We start from the raw sequence: 14,476 nt of genomic DNA, 5'->3' as shown, positions 1-14,476 counted from the left end.
TTAGTGCCCTGTTCTTCTGGCTGGCAGTTTTTCTAGGAAGTAAAATAGAAATCTGCCCAGCAGGAAGAAAGCTCAAGATTGCTTTTTCTTTTTAAACACAATGAATATGAAGCAAACAAACAACACAGCTGATAAGAGTTAGGAAGGCTCTTACCCAAATTACCATGATAACTGGCAGCATTTGGATTGGCTTTAATTGCCTTGAGGAACAAAGCTTCAGATTCCTGAATAATTTAGAAGAACAAGTCAACAGGACAGTCTACTCTTGTAGTATATAAAATAATGCAAAATTTACCCAAGATTGTAATTAAACCCCCTCCTGAACTATGCCATATCTATATGATACCACTATGCATATATTCTGGGCCTGCGTGATCCCGTAGCTCAGGTGGCTACAGCCTCCAGAAAACAGTAATAATGGTACAAGTGCGTGCCATGCTTTCACAAGCTGATATTTTAGCAGAGCGCTATTAAGCGCTAGTGAAGTTTGCAAAGCAGTTTGGTTTGGTTTTGGGTTTGTTTTATATTCTTAGTTACAATATTTTCAAACATTAGCTACTGAAGTTTTCCTTACTTATTCAACCAAGGTAAAGATAATATAATTCAGTGTCTGAGCAAACTGCTTTTAGGCACCCTTCCCTTTAAAACAACTTTAATCATTTAAAATAGGGGCATTCCAGTACACCCCTTCCAAACAGATCTTTTGACATGGTTGTCAATGAAGAGTAGCTGCGTGCCTGTTACTTAAAAAATTTTCTTTTCCATACTCAAACTTGTGGTGTTTATTCTTAGGACTGTTGATATCTGAGGACTTAGAAAACCTGAGCTCTCTCACCAAATATTCAGAGAACAATTCACAGCTAAATTTATCCTCTTAATGCAAACATTTTGATTTTCCCAAACTAGCTACTAATATAGATACCTTTGTTTCAGAGCATATTTCCTGCAGAAGTTTAAGAAGATACACCCCTCCAATCCAAAGGAAGCATATTTCCTCACTTGAATGCAAGTTTAGGTATTTTAGAGAGTGAATTTTATATAGATTTCTATGCTGTGCTATGTTTTAGGGAAAGTTGCCTATTCAGTTTCAATGCAAATGACCTGAAGATAAAATTACCTCCATGTGGCAAGGTTTCCGTCTGAATGCACATACTTGCTGTCTGAGGTACGCGAGAACAATAACCTGGGGAAAAGGCCTTTCCTTTGTACTAAGCTTTTATTACTTACATCCACAAAACACAACATGGGCTCTACTGAAAAAGAAAACCTGTCAGCTAGATTTTTGGTTCCACCATCTTCTTATGTGAAGCATGAAGTAAGTCTCTGTAAAGGTCCCTCAGGCAGACAAGAAATTTCTGATGTCAAGATTGAGTCACTCAACTTTGAGTTACTTAAGAGCTTCCTGGTATGTCCAAATTCGAACCCAAACTACATGCTCCTTTCAAAGCATTGGCTTCATCTTCTCAGGTCAAGGAAATTACAAACCCTAGGGTTCTCAACAAATACTTTTGCTGATACTTGGATAGGAGTGAAGAAGGGAACAAGATGTCTGGAAATTCAGGGAGTATATGAGTCCATAGTGCAAATTTTAGCATTGCTTTTCACTGGCATAGGCAGCAGGTCCAGTATTCTCATACCCAGACTATTAAGTTCCTGGATACAGTGGTCTCTCTGAAACCCATAATATTCAGTGTCTTCATTAATGTTTTGGATGGTGGGACCAACTGCACTTTCAAAAACTTTACTGATAGCACCTAAGAGAAGGGAGTGGTCAATATACTAGAGGGGAGAGTTGCTATTCAGAGGGACCTGGACTGGACAGAGAAACGGACTAGCAGGAATCACAGAATGGTTGAGGATGGAATGGACCTCTGGAGGTCATCTGGCCCAGCCTCCCCGCTCAAGCAGGTACAGCTGCCCAGGGCTATGTCCAGGAAGCATCTCCAAGGATGGAGACTCCGCATTGTCTCTGGGCAACCTGTGCCAGTGTGTTTGGTCACAGTCACAATAAAAACCTGTTTCATGATGAACAGAGGGAACATCCCTTGTTTTGGTTTTGGTCCATTGCTTCTTGTCCTGTTACTCAGCACCACTGAAAAGTGCCTGGCTCCATCCTCTTTGCATCCCCCTTCAGGTGTTTATATACAGAGATCTTCTCCCTGAGACTTCTCTGCTCCAGGCTCAACCTTTCCCCATAGGAAATATGCTCTAGTCCCTTCATCATCTTTGTGGCCCTTTGCTGGGTTCTTCCCAGTATGTCCATGGCTCTCTGGGAACTGGACACAGGACTCCAGGTGAGGACTCACCAGCAGAGAGGATCACCTCCTTCAACCTGCTGGTAACACTCCTAACACAACCCAGGATACCGTTAGCCTTCTTTGCTGCAAGGACACATTGCTGGTTCATGTTCAATGATTCTGGTATTCACCATGATACTCAAGTACTTTTCTGCCAAGCTCCTCTCCAGCTGGGTGGCTCCCAGCATATACTGTCCTGGGGTTGTTCCCCTCCAGCTGCAAGGCTTTGCACTTCCCCTTGTTGAACTGCATGAGTTTCCTACCAACCCATTTCCTCAACCTGTTTAGGTCCCTCTGGATGGCATCATGACCCTCTGGTATATCAGCCACTCCTCTCAGTTCTGTGTCATCTGCAAACTGGCTGAGGGTACACTCTTCCCCATCACCCAGATCAGTAATGAAGATGTTGAACAGGACTGGACTGCAGGAATCTCACGAAATTCTACAGGAGTAAATGCAAAGTCCTGTATCTGGGATAGGATAACCCCACACAAAAGTAAAGGCTGGGAGGCAACTGTCTAGGGAACAGCTCTATAGAAATGGATCTGGTGGGCCTGGTAAGACAGCAAACTGAATAAAACCCACCAGCACACCCTCACAGCAAGGATAACCAACCACATCTTGGGCTGTATTAAGTAGCAGTACAGCCAGCAGGTCCAGGGAAGTAATCTTTCTCCTCTGTTAGCACTTGTGAGACCACGTCTGGAGTATGTGTTCATGTTGGGGCCCTCCATTACAAGACAGACATGAACATACTTTAGTGAGTCCAGCTGACAGCCACCAAGATGGTTAGGGGCTAGAGCACAAGATGCACACAAAGCGGCTGAAAGAACTGGATCTCTTCAGTCTTCAAAAGATGATGAAGGGTAGACCTTATTGCTATCTACAACTACTTGATCAGATGATACAGAGAAGATGGAGACAGACCCTTCTCACAAGTCTGTGAGATGGGATGAGTCACAATGGATGCAAGCTGGCATATGAGAAATTCCAATTAGATAAAAGGAAACTTTTTTTTTTTTTTTTTTTACCATAAGGGTGGGTCAAGCACTGGAAGACTGTCCAGAGAGGATTTAGAATCTCCATCCATACAGATGTTCAAGATTCAGCTGGTGATTGCCCTGTTTGGGTCAAAGGTTGGACTAGATGACCTCTAGATGTCCTTTCCAGTCAAAATTATAATATGATTATAACTCAGTCACCTAAGAAACACACTGAGACTCAAACATTTGGCAAGCCTAGTGGTGTTGCAAGATAACCTCCTCATTTCATGCCACCATCCAAGCCTAAAAATAACAGTGGATTGGCACTTGAAAGCATGTAGTTATCAGAAGTCCTACAAAGTTGTGTTTTTCCCCCTGCAAATTTTAGTATTTTGATCTAGTAAGTAAATATCTGCTTTCTTCACTGGGCAGGTTAACAGCAAAGTGAATGATGTGTTGTCCAATTAATTCAGTCTTATGCCTAAAAGTTGCCACCTACATAAAGGAAAAAAATACCTAAATGTATAGACTCACCCTTTAACTGAAGCATGATGGGACAATATGTGCAATGCATTCCCAGAAAATTTAATGAAATAGATTCTCACAGTTGGCTGCCATTACCATGGATCTTCAACTACATGCTGAAAACACTTTTATTGCCACTACTTTGCTCAGCAGCTAGTAGAAACATACTGGCTGATTAAAGGCTATTTGAGGTGCATCATATTCATATTACTACAGATATATGGAGTAAATATACATTCCAGTACAGCAGTGATATTTCAAATTGCTGTATCTTGCCAAATCTTTAAGTCTTGCCAAGAAACTTGCACACTACATATAGCGAAGGCTTTGGGTAAGCACACTGCATTCCATCTGCTGCCAAGGCCAACAGCACAAAACTGTAGTCTGGCTTTATTTCAAATATAAAAAATGCTGAATGGTTTCAATTTATTGTACTTTTTACAGAGAAAGCATAGATGTATACATAACAAAAATACAGCATACATTTTCAAAGAACTAAGGATAGCTTGGTTCTTCATCCATTGTGACAAGAACAAGAATTTAAAGGAAAACTCTAACTTGGTATAACAGATGTTAATTAAAAAAACAAAACAACCCCACCAAAACAACCCATCCTTTATGTGCTTTTGTTTCTGGAACAATAAATAATTCATGAGTAGATACAAACAGAAATAAAGGGTTAGGGTTTTTTTCAGTCACTTAGCAAAACCATCTTCTGCTGAAAATCAAAGTGCATTTGAAACTGAAGAATACTGTGTGCTTATTGGAAGGAAATCTCTCTTAACATAGTAAAACCTTTTCGACTCTGATTACTACATGCTTTCAAGAGATAACAAAAAACCCAGGACAAATCTTACTTTATGGCAACTGAGCCAATACAGTAACAACTTTTATACAGACACATAACATGTAACCTAATAAATGAAATGCCTGAGGTTATACAACACATCAGATACAGCCAGGCAGCCCTCTGAATATTACCTCCATCACCTTGACAGTCTTTACCCTCCCCCTCCTTCTCTCCCATCCCAAACACTCAATAAAAATCCTTAGAGCGCCATCCATTTCTATGTTTTTACATGGCATGGGGGCAGACAAGAAATCTGACTTTCCCGTGCTTTTTATAAGTCTTTTAGCATTCTCCCATTTAAAAAACTCTATCTCCTCTTTCCAGGTGATGCAAAATACAGTTGCTGAGATCATAACCTTTTCTAAGTCAGTCCACTTTCCAGTTCCCTTAATTTGCTCTCCCTGTTATAACCCATCAGTTTCAAGTGACTAGTTCAGTCCTTTTGCTCTGTGCAAACCTACTACTCCATACTGAACTATTAAAACACTCACTGGCTCCCTGCTTTCTTCTGCGGGCTCCACTGCTCCTTCTGCTTTTTTCAGGATGCTGACTTGAAAGCTTCACTTTCCTCTACTATCATTTCTACTTTGTCTCCAACACATTCCCCTGCAGCAAAATGACCTTTCAGAGCTAGCAATCAAAATCACTACCTCCTTTTTATTTTTTAAATCCACCAAGACAGACTTGTTTCTCCTACACCTGGAGAAGTTTCATAGCTTGTTTTCAACTTATTTTTCCTACTTATTTCCTTATAAATGCTCTTTATTCTGTCATGCTGCATTCTGCTCTTGATGAATAACTATACAATTCTCTACTCTTTCACAGTCATGACTCACCAAAATAATGCTAGCAATTACCTCCTCTATAATCTCATCCCTTATATGTTCTGGATATAAATTTGTATCCTTCTGGAACTTTATTAAACTAATCTAAAACATATATTTTATAACAGTCTTAGGCAGAGAGAGAAAAGAAATAGAGCATATAGAGAAAAAGGTCTACATCCAGTCTACAGAAACAGTAATGGAGCATCTAATAGCATCATTAACACAAATAAAAGCAAGTGCTGGGTTGTCACAGGCCCTGGCTTCACATGTGGACAAGGTCATGACTGCGCAGCTGAATACGACTGTAGCAATTTAAGTGGACATAGTAACCTGTGGAAAAATGTGTCTATTCTGAGAAGTTTCACCTCATGAAATCTTCTTACTTGGTGTATACTGAGGATGTTCCTTCGGTGCTGCTAACATCACTATTCAGAAAGCCATAAAACCCCCGAAAGCCAGAGTTCAGTAAATGTTTTTCTGAGGAATATGAAAAACTTCCTTGATCATTAATTCGTCCCCATCACATACATAAATCAGTGACTATAGAGTCAATTAAAACAACTAAATATATTAACTGTGTATGATTTATTCTCTAACAGCTCATACAATTCCTTTTTGAAAAGAACTCATTCTCATCAGTTCCATTAGATTTACCACTACTACTTGTAAATATAAGTAGGTAATGCCGAGGTACCACTCGCAGGCTGGTCCACTGCATCCAAGAGGAAGTTCAATACATTGCTCAACGCATGGACTTTTACTCAAAGTATTCTGAGATTACCCAAGTACCTCATCCTCAGTCTGGGGTTAGCAAAATCTATATATATCTATTCTAGACAGTGTCAGAAGCAAAGAGGCTACAATTCATATTGGGTAATGGTAAATCTTGCTGCCTTTACATACCGAAAGCACAAGGACTAGCATCTCACATCTAATTTTAGTTCCTGAACCAAAGCGTCTAAATCAGAGCAGGCTCTCTCTACCGGCAGGGAAGCAATACAAGACCCTAACTGCCCTCTAGTGTGCTTGAGAGCCTATTCCTCTCCACTGACCACTGACATCGTTTAGGGCAGCAACATTCATAATGCAGGCATCTAAAATAAGGTGGGATGAACTTAGGCCAGAATCACACAGCAATACTGGGACAGAAATGGGCATTGAAACCTGATTATCCAAGTCATAGTCCACGATGACCTCCTCAACCACTTTCTACGAAACATTTATGTAGAGCTTAAAAAGGAAAAAACCCCACCAAACAAACCCAAAACCCAGCACTCAGAAAGCTCTAGTTACCTACCTTATATTTTTGCGATTTCCCCAGTACATTTGCCAATGAAAACATAAGTGAATGATCATTAGGTATCAATTCCAGGGCCTCTCTTCCAACTGCTTCTGCTTGAGCTAGATTGCCTGGGAGCCCATGCAGTGGAAAAAGAGAAGACATCTTTTAACACAGTCTTATTAGATACTTTTCATGCTGCAAGCACGAATATTGTATAAATAGCTGACTACATGTATTTCTAAAGAAAACCAGGTATCTCTCTCACACACACAGGTCAAATCCCACAGAATAAGACAACAGGAAACCTCCATTTTGTTTTCAACAGGTAAGAACTTCAGAAGAGCAACAAAGCAAAGATTCAAAACTTCTGAAGTTTGGTCTATACAAACTTCAGTAGAAACATGCTTGCACAACGATAGCATTTCAAATAAGGATCAGAAAATCAATTTATGGGCTGGATTTCAAGTGATGCTTTAAAACCACTGAATCAGAAGGGATTTGTATATTTATAGAGAGATTCTGGGTAGCCAAAGAAGAGGCAGAAGTCCTTTTAGGTAAATAAAGATAAAGCTTTCAGTTTTGCTAGACACTGAATTATTCATTTAAACATTCAAATAGGCTTATACCTGTGTTATCAAGCAATATAATCATATTGTTCCAAGCCAAACTATGCTCTGGTTTCAGAACTGTGGCATTCCTCCATGCATTCAATGCATCTATATGGCGATTCAAATCTGCATACTAAAAAGGAAGAAAACCCCAGTAATTTCACTCTGATTTGCTTTACTTTCCTATCATGCACTAAAGACACCAAAGAGTTGTTAATGTCTCATATCTTTCTAGCATAACTTGTTTTTATAGACAAAAATAAGAAATGTAAAAAGAGTACTATGGTAGTATGGAGGATAGAGTGCTATATACTATTTTTACCCTGCTTTTCTCTGAAAGCCAGACTTGTTTTCAAATATGCATGTACCAATAGGATAAGGAGGAAAATCAGCATACAATTTAGAAATCTACACAAAAGAATAAATACTTACTTTATATAAATATTTGCAAAATCTAAATGGAGGTTTTTTGGCATAGTTATACTACCTAACAGCATAGCAATGATTGCAAAACAGTCTGATATTGCGAAATTATTAATCTCTCTTGAACAAAAAAGACCAAAATATATTTTTGTTTATACCTCTTCAAATGAAAAAGTAGGACTACCAAAGGTTGTATGGAAACAAGTATAATGCGAAAGCAATAGGAAAAGCTACCAAAAATATGAAATCACCCTGAACTACAAACCAAGCAAACTGGAATAACTATCAACATTTAACAGGATAGAAGAATTTATATATATACATACACACACAGATTCCTGTCATGTCTATAATTTATTCAAAAGCACTTACCAACCGCCCTAAATTGTAGTAACAATCTGGATATTTTTTCCTGTGTTTAATTGCTGTCCAGTAGCTTTGCTCTGCTTCTTCAAACCTTCTTAAACTGTTCTGTACTATTCCTAGATTCATCCACGCAGCAGCAAAATCAGGCCTGGGCAAATTGGGAAAAAAAAAAACATGACAGAGGACAACTGACCATTTGGAACACAAGATCCTATTGCATAATTTCTGCTCAGTTGTTGCAAAACACTGATTAGCATTGTTCTAAACATACTGTATTTGTACAGCCAAAGACAGCAACTCCTCTGCTTCTTGAAGCTCATTTCTTTCTTTCAGAATATTTCCAAGGTTGTTCATGGCATGTACATATTTAGGATTCAACCTAAAATTTAAATTTTAAGAGATTATTATTATGTATAGGACATGTATTACTATGCAAATCGCTAGCTCTTGCAATGCTGCAGATCATGAAAATGAAGACCTAAGCATTTTCTTCATGTTAAACATGAAAGCAATTTTAGCATAGATCATTAAAGCAGTAAAATTCCAAATACCTTACAGCTTCTCTGTAGTATTTGATTGCAGCACTTTGATTTCCTTTGTCAGCCAGGTTTTTGCCAACATTGTAGTGCACCTGAAAACACAGATGAACATTCTACCAGCTGCTATACAGTCAGATATTTTGTGGAGCCAAGTTGCTAAAAATTCTTACTCCAAATAGAAACAGTCCCCACTTGCATCATTCAATGCTGGCTTTTGTTGTTGGTGGGTACTTAAGACTGGACAACATATACAATGAAGACAGCAAGACAAAATATGAGGAATAAATTAATAAATCAGATTACCTGTTTCAGCTATTTAAGAAAGATTCTTAAATATCTTAAAAATCAAGAATCACTTCTTGATTTTACAAATGAGCCCACCACACCTTCCACAAGACTTTTTAATTTGGAGACCTCCTGTTCTTCATTTCATTTATGTGTCAGATATATAAGAGAAAGTCTGACTCAAATCAAATCCACCATAGCAGAAGAAACACTACAGCAATGTAAGTGTTGATTAAACTTTGCTTTCACTATAGCATATACTAGAAGAAACAGGAAAACTAAGCTCCAAATTTCGAAAACAAACAAAAAAATATCACACACATACTATTATTGTCTTGGGATAAAAATACATAAAAGAACATCTCTAAAATAGAAATAATGTGCATAGCAAAATGTTGGAGTCCTTGCCTGTTAAAAATGGGAGAATGAAGGATGGGTCTAGAGTTTTCACATATGGCTACAGGGAAGAAAATGCATTATCTGAACTTACGGCAAGGACTAGATAGGAATAAATACACTTCATGACATCTGAGTTGGAAGACATCTCAAATGCTACTTTAAGACAAATCTCAGAAGACGACGTCAGAAAAAACAGAAAAGTACTGTGAGTACAGACTCCTGAAAATAGATTTCTCAGCAACTAGATCAGAACTCATTATTTAGATGACCTCACTATTTGAAAACAAATTATATATACTTCATCTAAAACAAACACACATTGTAATTTCTTCCATACTTTGAAAATCTAATTCAAATAATTTCAAAAAACACTATGCAGGAATTACTTCTGATTAAAGTACAAAAAGATAGGTTTGTAATTCATTTAGATAACTCTAATTCACCTCCTACAGTCAAAAAAGGATTTTATCTCATATATCCATCAAATTAATTGGCAGAATACCCAAGACCTATTGATCCAGCACACATAATTTTGTTCGAACTCAACTGTTAGGGTATTTAATCGTTGGATTCTATCTCTATATGATTGTGACTATGCAGTAACATACCATCCACAAATAAAGTTGAGAACATTTTCCGTGCTTTCTAGAATGAGTGAAAAAGTAGTTTCACTGGTTACTGGTTTTACAGAGAGCAAAGCTTACTAAGCATACACAGAAGCAGCTCCTCAAACTGTAAGACATAAAATAGCACACAATTTCAGCATCCCATAAAAGCACTTCTAGCACAGCTTCCAAGAAAAAAAAATATCCAGGCACTTCCATTGTACATTCATAAAAATATGACAAGGCCCATGCCAACAAAGCAATGGAATGATACATTTATATCAAGACATAGCCATTCCTAAGTGGCCGTGGGGAAAAAAAAATAAGGAAAGAAAAAGGCAGAATAGCATTGTTTTCTCAGGAATCATTACAGTAAAATGTTTCTTAGGACTGAATTTATTTATATATCTCTTCCAGAAAATTTTCAGCACACTATAATAAAGTTCTTACCAAACTGGATTGCTCTGATTATATATGCTGAACTTTACAGACTCAAAATTTATTCTGAGGAAATGAGGTTACTAAACTTTGCTGTTTTTCCAGACAAAAGATAAATTGTGGCAAAACAGAAGAAATAAGAAGATTTCACTCAATAACACATATTAGCCCTCAAAATACCTGACTTCACACTTCAATATCAGCAAACAAGATTACATTTCAACTGATTCAATTTCTTTCAAGAAGCTTTACAAAAGTCTTTTTTATTTTTATGTTTTACAAAAGTCATAAGCATTACTGAAAAATTAAAAGACTAGGGACAGAACATATGAGAAAAGACTTGGTATACACCAACCATTCAGTGTTTAACATCAGCAGTCTTATGTTAGGAAACAGTCTGCATTTCACTTTCTATTTTTCTCAGTTTTTTAAAACATGTATCTTCTTCATATCCATTTCTATCTCAAAAGCAACAGCAGCAAGAATATTTTTCTCATGTAACAGAATTGTGCAGACTGCAGAAATCTGATAGATTATCAATTCTCTTAAGTCAAAACATTAAATAAAATATTAAGTTTACCTGTCCATCTTGTGAACTAAAAATATGTACTATAGTCTATTAAAACCAATAGCAAAATCATTTAAATAAACTATTAGCATTTTTGATGGTGTATTTTTTCTGTCCTCAGATAAAGCTTCTCATGAAAGGAAACTACGTTTCTCTATAATACCCCCGGAAAATGAAGAGCTCCTTGTTACATGTAGGTTTCCTAACTTCCCTTCAAGTGAAATTGTAGCTTTAGTTCCTCTGAATATGGTGGTGACAGAGAAGAAGGGAAGAGAAGAAAAACTAAAACAAATGTACCAAAAGAACTCCTCAGCCTACCACAAATATAGTATGGAGGGAAGATTTTCCTTTCCTAATCAAACATTTAAGAGCAGACACGGCATTTCATTATTAAATGACTGAAGATATATATCAACTAGAGTTATGTATTCCATTATGCCCACATGCTCCTTTATCAACCCTACCCAGGTAATTTACAGTAATAGCTCTAAAAGGAGCTATTTCTCAGGGACGCATAGCAACACAGTATTCTCCAAAATCAAGGCAATTAGGTAAAAATACCCTAGGGTGGAACCTAGTTGATCTTACCAGACATGTACTGTTTAAAGTTAACATAAGCATGGCACCATAGCCTAGCCAAAGAATTGGCTCTATGCGTTTGTCTGTTTGCAACACCTCAATTGGCCTAAGAAACCAGTGTAAAAGAGCAAAAGCCCTATATATTATTCTATGTTAGACACACATAGTGCTTAAACTCTTAAGTGCTTAAATGTATAGGTACATTTAAATGAGCAAGAGAGGAAAAAAAATATTTTCCTGTAAAAAAGCAAAATTACTGTCAAACTGATTTTTTAGTTTGGTGGTTGTTTTTTTTAATCTTCTTCAAATCAACGTAGGAAGAAACTGAAATGTAGTATCATCTTTTAGGAGGTAAACCCCCTCAGCAGGAGCACTACTATTATAAACTATTTTATTGTCTCTTCTAGCTGCTTATAATCACCCTTTCAGCAAATATGAACATTTGCTGAGAAGGATGGAAGCAAAGCACAGATGTCAAAATTTCTACAGAAATGTGCAGATGCTTCTGTTCAATGCCAGCTTATTTCAAACAATTTTTTCTACTACTGAAATTCTGTTTTTAAAATAATCTTCACATTTTGTTTGTGCAGCTAATGTTGTCTAAAGGTTCTTCTTCATGACTATGCTTGTATACAAAAAAATTGACATCTAAAATGGTATCCGTGTGGGAAAACACTGCAGATAGCCTCTATAAACACAGGCCACAGTACTTAAGGTAAATTCTGCAGAAGAATTTGGTAGGTAAAAAGGTAAATTCCCCTTTTAATATATAGCACAGAAAAAAAATGTCTTAATATCTAATGGAAATGCTCTCTAGATCAGCTTCATAAATCCTTAAAAAGCACTAAATCTTGTTCTGTTACAAAGAGGTTTTACAAGACCTTTTAAGAAAGTATGAAAGGTAATCTCACAAACTGTTGTACATTTTCAGTATTAGCATAGCTTGTCTTTAGGCAAACTGTAATTATTACAAGTTTGTCAAAGGATCAAGTACAAAGTTACTACCCTTAGTATGTATGTCAAGGCAGACTGATTAGTAACACATTTTGTCGTACTGCAACTTCCTTACTTATCATTGCAGAAAAGTTGCTACTGAAACGGGTTCTTTTCTATCCTTTAGAGAAAAGCCAGTAGCAAGGAGACCACAGAGATTACATACAGAATGTTAGTGATTTACAATCATTTAATTTATTTCAAATCTAGGAAAAGAAAAATGGTGGCTATTTCCCATGTATTTAACAATGCAATTGCAAATTTTATTTAGATAATCAGAGGAAGTCATCCAGAAACACAGGGCATCTCTGGATTCTTAAAAACTGACACGGCTTTGCTAAAAGCCAAGAAAACCTGGCACTTCCAACAGTGCCAACACTTCAAACAGCAAAAAAAGGCAGTCAAATGAGCATTTTTGGGAATAATCTTTAAAATTAAAAGAAACAATGCATAATGACCTCAGAAGGTGAAAAGCGATACAGCAATGTCAAGAAATTGTGAACAGCCGTAGGGCAAAGGCAAAATCTCACACAACCTTATGTATCCACATCTGCTCTAGTTGTCAGGACTTCCTTTTATCATCAGTGGAAGGAAACATACAGATCTAGGGTGCAGTCCTTCTGGCCTATGTCAGTCATTTAGTCCAAGGTGATGATGAACCATGTGCTAAAAGGGACAGCTTCTCCTCCCCAGTTATAAAAGTAGCCCAGATAACTTGCTCAGATTTAGATGTCTGAAGCTAAGGAATAAACCAAAGCCAGCAGTCTGATACGGTGAAAGAGTAGTTATGCTTTTATCATAGCCTGTAATTAGATATTTCAGCACTTCAACAAAGCACTCCAGGATATACTTGCAACATAACGTCAAATGTAAAGACACAAAATTGGATCCAGTGAGCCTTTTAAGCCAGCAGCACTGAAATATTCCACATTCATAAACTACCTGTAACATATAATCAACATATCAGCAGAAAACAGTCTCTATAATTGTTCACAAAATTTGCCTTAGTAGAAACACCACAGGCCTGGTTCTAACTCATACTAGTGTATGTCACTAATGAGCTCCAGGAATTAAGTCTATACGGTATGAAAAAAGGTGGTAAGAGGAAATAGAATCAATACACATGGACCTTCTGTTCAGCTAAGAAAAATACTGCCAAATGTAATCAAAATGTATACTGTTTCAGCCTAACAACCTTTGAAACCAACTTAACTGCAGGACCATGCAAGTTCAAATGTGTGACATATTCCTGGACATGTTTAACCAAGATCTGTAACATGCTTCTCTCTTGCTCCTTAAAAAAACTAAAAAACCAAACCATATAACATATATATTTAAAATATTTACAATAAATAACTTTTAAAATAATTTCAAAAATATTTAAAATATTTTAAAATCTGTATTATAAACCTGTTTTTTTTAAAGTAAAAATTTTTATAACTTCATTATAGTACCTGCTCATTTCCTATAAGTTTTAAAATCACTAGGCAACATTTATCAAAGCTGATCCTAAATTTCATCCTCTTGAGCTAGATGCATCCGTCACTCAAGGGGGCAGATTCACTAGTATGCCACCAGACAATCTGATTTAATGCAGTTTCCACACCTCCATCTAAAGAGATGTTTAAAGAAAATGAGTCCTGAAATTAGAGATGGCACTGCTGTAACTACTTGTTACTTAGCATTAAGGTAAGTTTACTGTACGCTGCTCACATACAGACAATTTGGAATTGAAGAGACCTGTACCACAAAACCTGAATGAGGAGCTGCAGCTTTTGTTGCTATTTGGGAGACAACTGGAGATTCTGGAATGCTGCTACATAAGGGAAGTAAAGCATGATCACATTACACATATTAAAGATGTTCCAAAAACAACAGGAAAAAGTTATTATCTGTATTTTATCTTTTG

General features: G+C 37.0%; 1 protein-coding gene across 4 annotated transcripts in view; it reads right to left on the bottom strand.

Moving 5' to 3' along the window:
* The window catches only part of TMTC4 (transmembrane O-mannosyltransferase targeting cadherins 4), a 59,136-nt gene that overhangs the window by 3,925 nt on the left and 40,735 nt on the right, over positions 1-14,476 (bottom strand). For 3 of the 4 annotated variants that reach the window (XM_055802741.1, XM_027784758.2, XM_027784768.2), the window contains 6 exons: positions 8,713-8,792; positions 8,433-8,540; positions 8,168-8,309; positions 7,391-7,505; positions 6,780-6,892; positions 155-224 (listed from right to left, as the gene is read on the bottom strand). In XM_055802741.1, coding sequence (XP_055658716.1) covers positions 155-224; positions 6,780-6,892; positions 7,391-7,505; positions 8,168-8,309; positions 8,433-8,540; positions 8,713-8,792 — 628 coding nt within the window. Of the gene's footprint in view, positions 1-154; positions 225-6,779; positions 6,893-7,390; positions 7,506-8,167; positions 8,310-8,432; positions 8,541-8,712; positions 8,793-14,476 lie in introns of those variants that run through there. The other variant, XR_008746992.1, reaches the window with a different exon arrangement.

Source organism: Falco peregrinus, chromosome 4 (genome assembly GCF_023634155.1).
Source record: "Falco peregrinus isolate bFalPer1 chromosome 4, bFalPer1.pri, whole genome shotgun sequence".
Taxonomy (NCBI): Eukaryota; Metazoa; Chordata; class Aves; order Falconiformes; family Falconidae; genus Falco; species Falco peregrinus.
This window is presented reverse-complemented; position numbering and strand designations above follow the sequence as displayed.